The 13,909-nt window shown below is 35.4% G+C and overlaps 2 protein-coding genes and 1 pseudogene across 6 annotated transcripts in view; 1 reads left to right on the forward strand and 2 right to left on the reverse strand.

Moving 5' to 3' along the window:
- The first annotated feature begins 171 nt into the window (after positions 1-171).
- Positions 172-4,471, forward strand: LOC143177359 (periodic tryptophan protein 2 homolog). Its single transcript, XM_076375233.1, has 15 exons — positions 172-189; positions 443-555; positions 665-759; positions 833-961; positions 1,038-1,308; positions 1,379-1,560; positions 1,642-1,882; positions 1,970-2,474; positions 2,555-2,892; positions 2,972-3,119; positions 3,202-3,379; positions 3,455-3,598; positions 3,711-3,785; positions 3,879-4,098; positions 4,173-4,471. The coding sequence occupies exons 1-15, from the start codon at positions 172-174 to the stop codon at positions 4,312-4,314; spliced, it is 2,799 nt and encodes a 932-aa protein (XP_076231348.1). The 3' UTR covers positions 4,315-4,471.
- Alka (glycine receptor subunit alpha alkaliphile) overlaps positions 4,451-13,909 on the reverse strand; it is a 30,056-nt gene continuing 20,597 nt past the window's right edge. For 2 of the 5 annotated variants that reach the window (XM_076393746.1, XM_076393745.1), the window contains exons 3-12: positions 8,960-9,133; positions 8,760-8,891; positions 8,537-8,607; positions 7,127-7,226; positions 6,747-6,931; positions 6,474-6,629; positions 5,949-6,089; positions 5,651-5,880; positions 5,123-5,263; positions 4,451-4,919 (exon numbers count right to left, since the gene is read on the reverse strand). In XM_076393746.1, coding sequence (XP_076249861.1) covers positions 4,665-4,919; positions 5,123-5,263; positions 5,651-5,880; positions 5,949-6,089; positions 6,474-6,629; positions 6,747-6,931; positions 7,127-7,226; positions 8,537-8,607; positions 8,760-8,836 — 1,356 coding nt within the window. In that variant the 5' untranslated portion in view covers positions 8,837-8,891; positions 8,960-9,133 and the 3' untranslated portion in view covers positions 4,451-4,664. Of the gene's footprint in view, positions 4,920-5,122; positions 5,264-5,650; positions 5,881-5,948; positions 6,090-6,473; positions 6,630-6,746; positions 6,932-7,126; positions 7,241-8,536; positions 8,608-8,759; positions 8,892-8,959; positions 9,134-13,909 lie in introns of those variants that run through there. The other 3 variants (XM_076393747.1, XM_076393748.1, XM_076393749.1) reach the window with 3 other exon arrangements.
- LOC143177717 (5S ribosomal RNA) lies at positions 11,606-11,725 on the reverse strand (annotated as a pseudogene).

Consider the following 13,909-nt stretch of genomic DNA (forward strand, 5'->3'; position numbering starts at 1 on the left):
TTTCGATAATTTGAGCCAACACCTTATTCGAAACACGTGACCGGATATGCGATCGAACGGAAGTTGAGTGTAGCGGCTATAGCATGCTTGATTTAAATGTCATGTTAAACGTGCTCGATGAAATCGGAGTATAGTAACAAAAAAAATTGAAAACATATACATTAAAAAACCATGAGGTTTGCGTATAAGGTAAACAGATTACTCTCAATGCAGAATATTTGAAATAAATAGTTTGAATGGGTGACACCAATAAAAATACCACCGATGTAATGTTTCTAACCTAATTTATGGTATATTATTTGTATTTTACATGTATATTATTTGTATTTTGGTATATTATTTGTACTTTATTATTATTATCGAAGTTATGACGAAAATAGTGTAAGATAGTGTACATTTTTACACTATGTCATTATTAATGTGTATGCAATTTCTTTTACAGTTCAGTAATCTCCTTGGCACAGTTTATCGCAAGGGAGATTTAGTATTTTCTCCAGATGGATCGATTGTCATTAGTCCTGTGGGAAATCGGATAACCATGTATGACTTAAAAAAGTAAGTCTGTTAGTACATTCATAAAACTATGCTACATAGTGTTACATTCCAAATAAGTAATAAGAGGTACTATCTATCAAATGAAATAGTATATAAATATTGCTTTCAGTAATAAGTCAAATACACTACCCGTGGATAGCAAATACAACTATACCTGTATTGATTTATCACCCAATGGTGTTTTACTAATTGCAGTCAATGAAGGTAAAATTTGTTTTTATACTTCATGTAAAAGTAGTCTCCTTCTTTTTATTATCACATTGAAAATTCTTTACAGAGGGTGAACTTCATGTAATCAGTCTGATTAGTAAAATGGTAATACATAGGTATAGATTTAAAGGACATGTCAAACGTATTAAATTTTCCCCTGATGGAAAACATTTTGCAGCATGTAAAGAAAACAATGGTATGTTTTTATTGGTGTTCTACAATTGGAGTTTATGTATATTGGCAGTGTAAGATGATGGTAACAATTTTTTCAGTATTTATCTTTAGTGCACCTGGCTTACAATCAGGAGAATATAATCCATTTGTTATGGAGCGTGTGTTTCATGGAGCCATGGATGATGTTACATTTATTAATTGGTCTTATGATTCAAAATTGATTGCAGTTGCGTCTAAAGATATGACAACAAAAGTATACAGTTTAGAAAAATATGCGAATTTTAGGTATATTAACCTTGGTAGCCATTCAGATGTGATTGTAGCATGTTTCTTTGAAAAGAAAAATTATGATCTGATTACAATTAGTAGGTAAGTATACTTTGGAATATAAGCTATGAGAAAGTATATTCTATTTAATGATTTCACATCTATTGTATAGAAATGGTCAGCTTTGTGTTTGGGAATGTACAATTGATCCAGAAGACTTAGTACTATGGCAACCTCCTACTAAAAAGAACAAACAGCAAGACAGTGATAATGAAGATGACATTGATATTGAGAAAGCTATAGAAAAAACAGATAAACAAATTAAAGCTTACGAACGTAGCTTGAAGAAATCACGTAATTTCTTTTTTACAGCCTTATCTAAAAGAACATATTTAAAAAAAAAGTGTATAATGCAAAATATAATTTATATTTCAGATAGTTCAATTGAAGATCATAATAAGGATATTGAAGAAATTGAAGAGGAGTCCAAAAAATTACGTTACAAAAAATTGTGTCGTCATTACTTAGCCAACGAAGTTCAAAAGCAGCAAAAAGATAAAGTCACTCTTACTGCAGCTGCATATCATCCAGAGAGCTGCATCCTAATAACAGGATTTAGCAATGGTTCGTTTTATTTATATGAAATGCCTGAAGTTAATACGATTCACTCCCTTAGGTAAACTATTCATTTAATTACGTAATATTGAATCTCTATTATATGTAAAATACTTGTTCATAATTGATATTTGTGATACGTTTCTAGCATATCAAACCAATGTATTTCGGCTATCGCAATTAATTCGACTGGAGACTGGATAGCCTTAGGGTGTTCCTCAGCTGGACAGTTACTAGTATGGGAGTGGCAAAGTGAAACTTATGCTATGAAACAGCAAGGTCATAGTAACAATATGAACTGTCTGGCATACAATCCAGACGGCCAATATATCGTGACTGGAGGCGACGATGGGAAAGTTAAATTATGGAATACGATCAATGGATTTTGTTCTGTTACATTTCATGAGCATATGTCTACCGTGACAGGAGTTTTATTCAGTCACAACAGAAAATTTGTTGTTTCCGCTTCGCTCGATGGAACTGTTAGGGCGTACGACTTAGCAAGGTACAGGAATTTTCGAACTCTTACTTCACCGCGACCAGTACAGTTTTCCTGTGTTGCGTTAGATTCAAGCGACGAGTTTCTTGCAGCAGGGGGTCAAGATTTCTTTGAAATTTATTTGTGGAGCGTTAAATTGGGCAAACTTTTGGAGGTATACATATTCAAATAAATATTCTGACATTTCTCGATATTAAAAGTTGAATACTACATAAATACAATTTTATACTTTAGGTATTAAGTGGACACGAAGGTCCAGTTGTCAGTTTAGCGTTCAATCCAAATGCAACGAGCACAGAAATGGTGTCTGTCTCGTGGGATAAGACTCTAAAAATATGGAATGCGATCGAAAATGGTTCAGCGCATGAAACTATACAATTAACTGCAGATGGTTTATTCGTTACTTATAAACCAAACGGTGAAGAAGTAGCAGTGGCTACTTTGGATGGTCAAATTTCGTTTTTCCACTGTAAAACAGTAACACAGATTGGCAGTATCGAAGGAAGAACTGATTTAGGCAGCGGAAGATCCGATACTGATTTGATTACCGCTAAAAAGAGCCTGCAGGGCAAGTAAGTGCTTACATAAGTGTCGAATAAACACGATACCTATGCATAGACTTCAAATATTAATTGAGTATAATTTTTTTAGGGCTTTTAATACTTTATGTTATTCAGCCGATGGGACAAGTATATTAGCTGGTGGCCAGTCCAAAAATATATGCATTTATAATGTTCAGGAATATATGCTCGTTAAAAAGTTCGTTGTGACGCAAAATAGGTCATTGGATGCAGTTGATGTAAGTGTACTTACACTTTAATCTATTATTTCTTTATTCTGACTTATAGAGATATTAGTATTTAATAAAAATTTATATATAGGATGTTATAAGCAGGCGAAACTTATCGGAATTTGGAAATTTGTCGTTAGTAGAAGAACGTGAAGAGAATGAAGGAGGAAATGTAACACTACGATTACCAGGTGTTAAAAGTGGAGACATGGCAAGTAGGAAGATAAAACCAGAAGTTAGAGTATATAACTTACAATTCTCTCCTACAGGTAAAATTAATTGTATAATACGTCATGAAAAATTTGTAAAGAAGTCATCTGTATATTTTCTATTTTTGTATATAGGACAAGCGTGGGCTGCAGCTACAACAGAAGGTTTGTTAATATATTCATTGGACGTGGGCCTGACGTTTGATCCATTCCAGTTGGAATTGGGAATCACACCAGATACTGTGAAAAAGACTCTCAAAGAAAAGGAATACGGAAAAGGTTTTAATTGTTCATATATAAAATTTGTTCTTTCTAATGTTAATTATCACATTAAAAAGGACTCTCATTTGAAAGAAACGAACACATGCTAAATGGTATTAAATATTTTCAGCGTTAATGATGGCTTTGAGATTGAATGAAAAAATACTAATAAGATGTGTTGTGGAAAATATCCCACGCTCAGATGGTAAGTTAACAACTTATTATCACATTAATAATTATTTAAATAAATATTAAATTATTCTATGCGTGTAAACTAATTGTATGTATACTATTTCAGTTGAATTAACAGTGACAGATTTGCCTGATATCTACGTAGAAAAAGTATTGAAATTTATAGCGCTGGAATTGGAATCGACTAAACATATACACTTTTATCTTTTTTGGATAGAAATTATATTGACTAAACATGGATCGAGAATCAATTCTGCACTTCAAATGCCAATATTACTGATGTTGCAAAAGAACATGCAAAAGAAATACGACGATCTGAGCAAAATGTAAATGATGCTTTTATGTAATAATTATGTAATGATAAGAATTAACATTTAATCATTTTTCTTTATCATTCCAGATGCGATTTTAATCAATACACGATGAGCTACTTAATGAAAGTGGGAGAAATTAAAAGCAAAAAATCAACTTCTGACCAGCCAGCAAGAGAAAGTGACGAAGAATCTGATCGATTGTCTATCACAAATATGGATATTGATTAGTAGGATACGGATAACGTCTAAAAAAGTCTGTCGCCCTTCGACAGATATATGTATAAATATGCACATGTACAAATTAGATACATAAGTTGTTTCTAATACGCGTAAGTTTTTAATAAATCTATTAACAATTCTCTAAGACTGTCTGTTTTATTCAATATTTGATCACATATATAAAGCAGTAAATTTTTGCAATTTTTTGGACTGTAAAGATTTTCTTCCTTATAATTTTGTTTATAACAGCAACATACTATACCCGCGAAATACTTTTTTACAATATATGATAGAATAATAGTATATACAAGAAATGTCTTAATAATTTCCTTCTTTTCGTTTAAATTTACTCTACAGTCTCATGTTGCTTTTTTTAAAAGTAGTATTGGCCAATATAAAACCATAAACAGCAAAAATAATATAGGAAAACCTATTCTGCTGTAAGTATCAATCTTTTGAGATTGCGTTTTGTACACCCGCATCATCAGGTACTCAGGATCAAGCCACGCAGTTTGTAAAAGGTGTTTACTACCAGCTCTCTTATTTTGTACTTTTGGCATGAACGTTGCATCGTCGTCCCATATACTCTGGCCTTTATCGATGGAAAACATTTTCTAAAAACAACATAGTATTTCAATTCTTTTGCGTCATCAGTTTATCTGAACGTTCCACTATGAAAGATCGATTGAAAGAATACTATTTTGATCTCCATAGAGTTGTTTCAAGCAGCACAAGTTACGTCACTCATTCTGTTAATTAAATAAACTAATTCTTCAGTCCGCGTGCGTAACACTAATAAAACAGCTATTATACAAACTGTTGAATAGTGCCGTGACATTTCTAATGTCTGTAGATCGTATTCCAGTTGATATCGCAAATCAAGTACTTTGACTACCACAAATTCACCAAGGGCAGCGAACACGAACATCATACAACCTGCCATCCAAACATCTAGTGCCTAGGGATACAAAAAAAATCGTAGCTGTATCAAATACATGTACAATAGAGTAGAAATTTCTGCTGAAGTGAGTGCTGCATGCTTTTCCAACACGTTTCCTTAATTTCTAATTGTACTCAAGCGACGCATGCTTCCGTTTAAATCGCAGATAAGCAGTCTACGCTGTTCCACTGATTAAGCACTGTGTACGTAACAAACAAGATATCAGATCACTACTTGAGTGACGTCGCCTTTTATCTAACTTGCACAGCGAGGATATCTGTATTTGATACACGATCCCACGTTAACACGCTTAGCCGTTTATACTTGCTAGTATCTGCCAAGCAATTAGCTTCGGCCGCAAGCATGCGTGAACTCCAATGTAAAGGTCACGTTAGGAAAACGTACTTTCACGTACGCGACAGGAGGAATGTCGCTTTTGAGACCCGTGAACATCGTCACTAGAGTGAGCATACTAGTAATTAAGAGGGCCATTCGACCAGGAATCGCATCCAGGCCCAGCCAGAAGCTGAACCAAGAGAGCATCACCACCAAGGTCGAGGGGGCGAATGTCTGTATCAAATGGTGACCAATTTGCCTCTCGAACCGGAAATAGACCACCAAACGTGAAAAATTCCCTGTGAATAGAGTTCCAAAATTATGAAAAGAGTTTAGAGAACCTTCTGTATTAAAACGAAGATCATACCGCTTTTCTCGAGCGTATAGTCGACAGTTTCTTCAGCAACCATAGGTTTCCCGATGTCGTACTGCAAGAGCTTCAGTTCTGGGTTCACTGTCACTCCTCCCGTTCCCCACCTCAGACGTAGCTTCTGTTTGTGATAGGAAACTATCGCGAGTAACGCAGGTTTTCAAATTAATGTAGAGACTCCATTGAATTTTGTATTAATGGCATAGAGACATGCATGTTTCCTTGATGTAGCTTTATAGCTATGAGCAACTGATTGATTTTGTGCTGACTATAACGACAATGATTGAAGCTTATTACTAGACTGCAGATGTCTATGCCAATTCCCATTTGTATACACAAAACAAGAGAAACGGAACCTTATTAGGGACTCGTTTCAATTATAAAGTGTGTCTTTCAATAATTTCTACAGTTTCCCATATTACATGGATTCTGTACTTTTTTGCACATTGAAATTTTTCATAAATGTATAGAGATTTCTACTTATTACCAGTTTTAAAAAATAGATTCCTTTTTAATACTTACAGCTTTCTATGTAGATAGGACATATCTGAATGTCCATTGGGTAGAGCTGGAATTCCATTTGACAGGCGATGATGGCATGCATTCTAGCCGAATACTTGACGGTTTTGTTCCTGTATAGGGTGACTGAGGAAAATTTGTGATTCAGCGCCGCGATTTCTGAAAATACAGAGTATATCATAACAGATGACAGAGAAGACATTTTCAGATTTAAGGTCTAGTTGATTAATAACGCAGTTTGTACTTAGTTCTCAAGTATTTATCATCTTTACTCACCAGAAACTTTCGCGTTCAAGAAGTAAAGGTCAGGTTGCCAGAGGCTGTCGAAGAACTCTGGAGGAAGGGTCACATAGTCGTCACCCTCTTCGAAGATATCCTCTGGCATGTCTAATCGAGTTTCTATCCAGCTCTGACCGACGAACATGTCCACTCTGTTCAGACATGCAATAATGTTATTTTGACTGATTTCATAAAAAGCAATTAGTTAATATTTAAGAAATATTTCAATATGCTTTACATTGTTAATTGTACTTTCATTTATATATTTCTTATATATTTGTATATTCTTCATTTATATGGGTATATTCTGAAGCTAATGAATCACTGTATATTTGTAAAATATATTGTTTTTGTTTTATTTCATCAGTCGAACTCACCGAAAGTCCATGTCTTCCACGTTTATCGAATTAATGTCGGCCACGAAGATATCGAAATCTACTATTACTGGCATTCCTTGTTTTGACGGGGGCCTCATCTCTGCTTCAACATTTCTTTGCATATTAATTGTCAGCTTATAAAGTGATCAGATCGAAGAGGTGATTGAAACGGAGAAAAAGTAGATTTACGACGATTTAACTGTTGGTTTATAGACTATTAATGATAACGTAATTTCTGTTTAAGTGCTTATCATTTGTCGCCTTTTATTGTTTCTGCTACTGGTTTTTAGTTCTGCATCTATTCGATCTTTATGTTTTAGAAAGTTGTGATATTTTCTGTTTCTAATAATAAGTTTGTTTAATTATCGCATTCGTTTTTTATAATACATATATGTTTTCGAGCGAAAAATGAAAAATGATAAAGCAAAAATTCTACAAAATTCGTAACTTTCCAACTTTCCATAATTAACTCTCTCTTTGAATCATTTGATGTAATATTCCCGTCTTGTTAATTTTTAATAAAAAGTACTATGTATTTTAATTTTGAAAGTAATCACTTGCTACTAAAAGTCCCTCCCTGTGTGAAGATTCTTTGAAAAACACAAATAAAAACGGAGAAGAAAAATTCTGTGTAATTAGCTTCTATTAATAAGTACTTAATACTCTACTAACTATCCTCACTTACTCATTCGACCTGTGTTGTCGAATTAACTTTCTCTGTCCTCATAGCTTCATTTAAGTCTCATTACTGCTAATGTTTCATCTTTTTGTTAACAAATTACATTTCATCAGCAGATCTATGTTGCAAGAGCTTTATGACTTTAACGAAAGTCGTAAAAGCGGAGTTACATGTTAATTAGTTCTCTACCTGCAGCGATAAAATTATTGATTAACCGACTTCAATCTCGTGTACGATCTCGACGAACCGCTATCACAATTATACAAATACATAGCTGAAATCAGGGCCACTTCAGGCACAAGCTGTGGCCTCATTCTCTATGGGGATACGTTTTAAAATTTTCCTTACAAACGATATAAAAAACGAACTAGTGTAGGAAAATTCTGTAGAATATACAGGGTGTTCGAGACAGGTGTCAGAAATTTTAAGAAGTGTTTTTACGTGCTAGAATAAAATTGCTAGATACTAACTATAGAAACTAAAATGCGCGAGGAATATCTGACTTGGGACTTATTCTACTGACCTCGGTGTGTCTGACTTAACTACTGTATACAGGTAGTAGAATAAGTTCTAAGTCAGACACAGACACATTTCTCGAAAAACCATTTTTGCAATGATTAGTAATTAATAATTATCCCATTAGCAATGCGTTGAATATAATATACACGTTTTTTCGTATAAATTTCGAAAGAAGAGTAATTGAAATCGGAGGAAACAAATAAAATGCATACCTTTCACGTAGTGTTCTGGCAGGACTATCCTCGACTTCAGCGTGGAATTCTTCGCGTCATCGAATGGCGAACTGCGGAAGCAGATAAATTTGACCTTAATCAGACTTTCACGTTGTTACACAAATTCTTTCTTCACAGTTTCTTTCATTCTCGCAACAGAACGCGAGAAAAAGTTTGCAAAACCGAGAATTCGCTATTAATTGTAGGAAGCAGAGACGTTTACCTCGCACTAGAACGCACTTCCGGGATAAGATTCAGCCATGAGTAACAGAGAACCACCAGGGAAGCGTTCCTCATCATAAGATTTCGACAACTGCCGATGCATTTTCTGCAGGCGTCGTATCGCCAACTGAAGCTATGCAATTAATCTATTAGCTAGCAGTTACACGCAATCTACTTCAATTGCAAATATTCGCCGAATACCTCGCCTATTCCTGTTGCTTTTCTGTTGTTGCGTAACAATTTGGTAGTGGAAGATGCCTTAGGACTAGCTGTAGGTTTACTTCAATTTTTCATGAGCTCTCCATGTGCCATTTCATTTTGTCATCTTTTCTTCTTCTTTTGTATCGCTTTTGCATTTTGCCATTTGTGTAGACACTATAACATAATTTGTGAAGTGAGTTTTGTAGATATTGAGGATATTGATACTAGAACGTTTCGTTCGTCAATTGAGTAGTATTGTTAGGATAAACTACCAAGACATCTATGTGAGGTCACGTGTCCAAAGTCGAAACCTTCTACTTAACTCAGCAAAAATGAATTCTTGGCTCGACGAAACTCATTAAATTGCAATTTAAACAGGATACGTCAGAAACTGTACTTGGAAGGATAATTTCAAATATTAGTACGCATTAAAAAGGAATAAGTAACAGAAGAAAGATTTGTTAGTTCATACTATTTGCTGTTTGCTATTTCTAAACATATTATTCAAACAGCTATCTATCCTGTGTTATACATTCAAAATCAATATCTTCCAATGTAGTATACTCTTTACTCCATCCTATACTAAATTCAATATATCCAAGTATTTTTCACAGAAAGATTCACAGAAGTAGATTTATAGGCTCTTGTCAGAGCCTATGACCCACGTGTGGGTAACTTGGATGACATTTTCTTTAAATTCTTGCTAAATTTCTGATTAACAAGTATCTGGACCTTATTGATAATTGCACATTCTCTTCACTCTTCCATTTGATATTTCTACTAATTCATTGACACTTCTATCGACTTCCTGAATCTAGGATTGAAATATTCTTTTGATGCACCACGTCTATATTAATAAATAAAAATTCCTCTAAACAACAAATAAGACTACTCTATCACGCAAAGATTCCTAAATAAGATAAATACACCTCGCACCCAGTCTCAACTTCGCCCATCACTGACTGAATGGAACAATGTGTCTGAAGAGAAAGAGTGAATAAAACGAGACTTCATCTTCCATTTCCTACTAGCCAGAAAAACAGACTCTGAATTGAGCCAGACTCAACAGGGAGTCCGAGATTCCTCTCCAGCCAGACTCTGTTCTCTCTTATTCTCCTCTCTCCAGGACGTGACCCTTATGAAGCGACAACGGTACCAGCATCCACATGCACCACGATTAGACATCGCTGCCTGGTCTAAAAGTCGACCTCGATCCAGCGACCTCGATGAGTCCTCCTCATCCTCCACTTTTCCTTCGTTTCTTCGAATGACTATCGTCATCGTTCGATCATAATCCTGCTGACAGTATTTTCTCAGTGGGGAGCAAGGAACACGTGGGTGGAGACACTCCTGGCGATAATACATGGAATAAAAGCTGTTTAGAATGTCTCGTTCGATGCTACCAGGGAACACCATGTGTGACTTTCGATTGGACTCGTGTAAGCCTTTCGATCTGTGTAGTCATGCATGACGAGCCAAGCACGATTCTCCATGCTCTTCAGATTGTTTGATGTAGGAGGATACTGTCTAAAGTGTTAGGTACGCTTCGCGATGGATTGAGAGACTGATAGATCAATGATGTGTATTAGTCAATGGTTATTGAAAAGTAATTGATAGAAACTTGTGTGGTAACTGTTTACTGAAGGTAACGTCTGAAATCTGAGTTCATTGAGTTTGTATTATCTATTGGAGGCATTGTTAGAACTTGTGTCTCTTGTTTTATTGGGCTTGGTATGGAATTGAATCGGTGAAGTGGAGAATAGTACAAGTCCAAAATTAATTATTTCCAAATAATCTCAAAACTATGGGTGGATACTAAAACTGACTAGAGTCAGAGGTAAGTCCATTTGTGTTTGCGTGATTTAGATACTTTGACTCTAGGATATCCAAATATGTTTCAAGATTATTCCAAAATGGCTAATTTTGGACTTGCACTCTTCTTCAACTCACCGATTCAATTAGACTGCAGATGTTCATACATTTTTAGGGGAAATTAGAATACACGATACCTAATTCTACGAGGAAACAGAGTGACCTAGAAATTTATGAAAGTGTCAACGCAGCACAAGTAGAGATCATCGATCATTTCTGTGTACATTGAAGAGACAGAAGCGCATTCATTTATGTGGAACCTTTCTTCCTGAAAGACAACGCGCTGAGTCATTCGCTATGAAATTGTTAGTTTTCTGCACCAGCTTCACAATCGTAGAATTACTGTTCTTCCTTTTAGTTTTACAACCGCACCCTACACTTTACGTCGTGATTTCTCACCCAACCACTTTATTACTTGTTAGTGCGATACGCTACATGATTTCTCAAGTGTCAACGCTTCGTTCGTGCGTGCTGTAAATAATTCTGAGCAAAAAATAACAAGCCACTGTTTAACACTTTAGTTTATCCACGAAGATTTTCCTGATAAAAGCCCTACGCTATGTTATAGGGGGTTCAAGATTTTCACAGATACTGTATAGGCTGCTACGACGTCATACATCTACATTTTTATTTGTAACTCCTGTAAAAAATTTGCACATCTATTTAAAAATTATATTAGTAATTGAAGGCAAATATCGGTGATATATGATTTCTTTTTTGATCGATTTGGGTTTGTGACGATTGTAAAAAATATTAAAAAAGTAATTTTTATAATGGCAACGATACGCGGTATTCCCAGGCGGTCACCCATCCAAGTACTAACCGCGCTTAACGCTATTTAACTTCGGTGATCAGACGAGAACCGGTGCTTTGGTGCGTAATTTGATCGTTGCCTAAATATATATGTTTCATTTTTCGAGAAACTGGTACAGATGACTCGAAAATTATTACTACTCATCGATTTAAGTAATCGTCAGCGATCAGCTTAGCTAAAGTAATTCACTATTTTCCCAGGTTAAATTGACCAACTACAAGGTATGCTACCTATAACTTCTTCAGTTGATACATTTCTATGTCCCTATGAGATTGTTTAAATTTTCGCGGACTTTTCTGCACATCGCTTTACATTGTCATTGGTTAATTCTGATTTTGCAAATCATACATGTACTCTGTTAGACCTTTTTTAGCAGTAAAATCGCCTCTTTTGATATTTCTTCGGAACAGTCTTCAATATCACGCGAGACATATCACCTATCAGTGATACTTAGCATCCAATAGCAAATTCAAGGAGTGTTTCGAACAACTGATACGTAGGCGTACGAGTAAATGGCAACAAGCTTCAAGCGCTAAAAAGCCACAGTGTTGCCTAGAAAGTCACTTCCATATGGATATTTAGCTACCTTCTGTCCCATTTAACCATCTCTCGCGGCGAACATAAAAGGAGACTGCTTAAACATCTACGCGCCTCTTTTTTCATGGAAATAACGTCGTTGATAGTCGACGCTTTTGTAACGCCCCTAGAAACCGGAAGTCTTATTGGTTTGTCGGTGAACGCGGAGAAATCAGTCCCTCTGCAAGAACGTCCTTGCGGCGCGCTGATCGCCCGACAGGATTGTCTCGAAGGCGTTTTGCAGGCTGTCGTTATTAATCAGAGAGCGGCTGATTCGTTTTTCAAACTCGAGCACGCGGTTTTCTACGATATCGAAAGCGATTGGATGTTATTTCGCCAATAAGGAAAAGTGTTCAGGGGTTGTGTAAGATTCGACTTCTTCGAGGGCAAGAAACGCGAGTGATCTCAGTTTTCTTGGAAAACTGTGGCTGACGCTTGTAGTCCTTTTTTCCTTTCGTGAAAGTTTCTAGTATATGTTACATGTTTCATTCATCTCTCTCTGAGGTATCTGCTGTCACTTGACGCTCACTGATTGAAGAGTTCATAACAAAAATAGCTCTTGTCAAATTCTATGATCCTTAATAAGGACATATTCTAGTGGTCAGAAACAAGATTCGTAACATAAGAGAACTTATTCTAAGTAAGCACGCAATTATTACGATGAATACTTTGTTAGAAGGAACATTAATCAATTGGACGATAATTAAAGATGCTACAGTACTATTTTTATTCTTCTAGTAAAAGATACTCGCAGTTGATTGATTTTAGTAGAATGAGTGACAATATCTTATTTTTGAAATTGAGTTCTGTAGTCTACTGTGAGCGTCTGATCAGGACAGTCTTACTGTCCTGAATAGTACAGTACTTAAAGAGAATTTCTCATTATTTAGCTTTATAAATACTAGTAACAAGTTATTTATCACCATATCAATAACTGAACACAGAATATAGTTATGTATTATCTAAGTAATTAACATTTGTACAGTTTTTGTCATTTTGCAATTTTCGTTATTTCAGCCACTCGTGAATTTTATTAACATTTTTCTCGGTTAAAATTAATTTTGATGAATTGTGAAGATGCTTGTAAACAATGATTCTCATAAATTCTCAAAGAGAATATCATACGTGATAGAATTGATAAATTTCAATTAGTCAAGCTCGTCTGAGCAGAAGCTTCGTTTCTGAAAGAACCAACTTTGATATTCAATCCGATTCGGTTGGAAAAGCGAAGGATCTTATTATTCGTCTTCAGCATGCTTGTACACGATATATATACACGTGCTACATAGGCTTAGGTCGAGAAAGCGTAACGCAATCCTTAATTTTTGCTTAGACCAAAGCGCTGCTTCTACTGTTACATGTAAATCTGTATTCGAATCAACGACGCGCGAACTCTCGCTAATAGACAGACTTTCTGTCCTTCGGGACGCTTTGAGTATCTTCTCTCTTGATTGGCAACGACTCTCAATCCATTCCCTCGAAGAATCACTACCACATATAGTCACAATCTCTTTAAAACTTTACGAAAGACAAAAAAAGGTCCTATCAGTTTGCCCAGTCTGTCTAGAAGAACCATTTCTTCTCTTCCTGGTTGTGTTGTAATAGTTATTTCCATTACCACCAATTTTCGTCTGATTTTTGTCCTGACAGACGTGCATCTTGTCCTCTGGTTTCTTAAGAAACATAAA

This window comes from Calliopsis andreniformis, chromosome 3 (genome assembly GCF_051401765.1).
Source record: "Calliopsis andreniformis isolate RMS-2024a chromosome 3, iyCalAndr_principal, whole genome shotgun sequence".
Lineage (NCBI taxonomy): Eukaryota > Metazoa > Arthropoda > Insecta > Hymenoptera > Andrenidae > Calliopsis > Calliopsis andreniformis.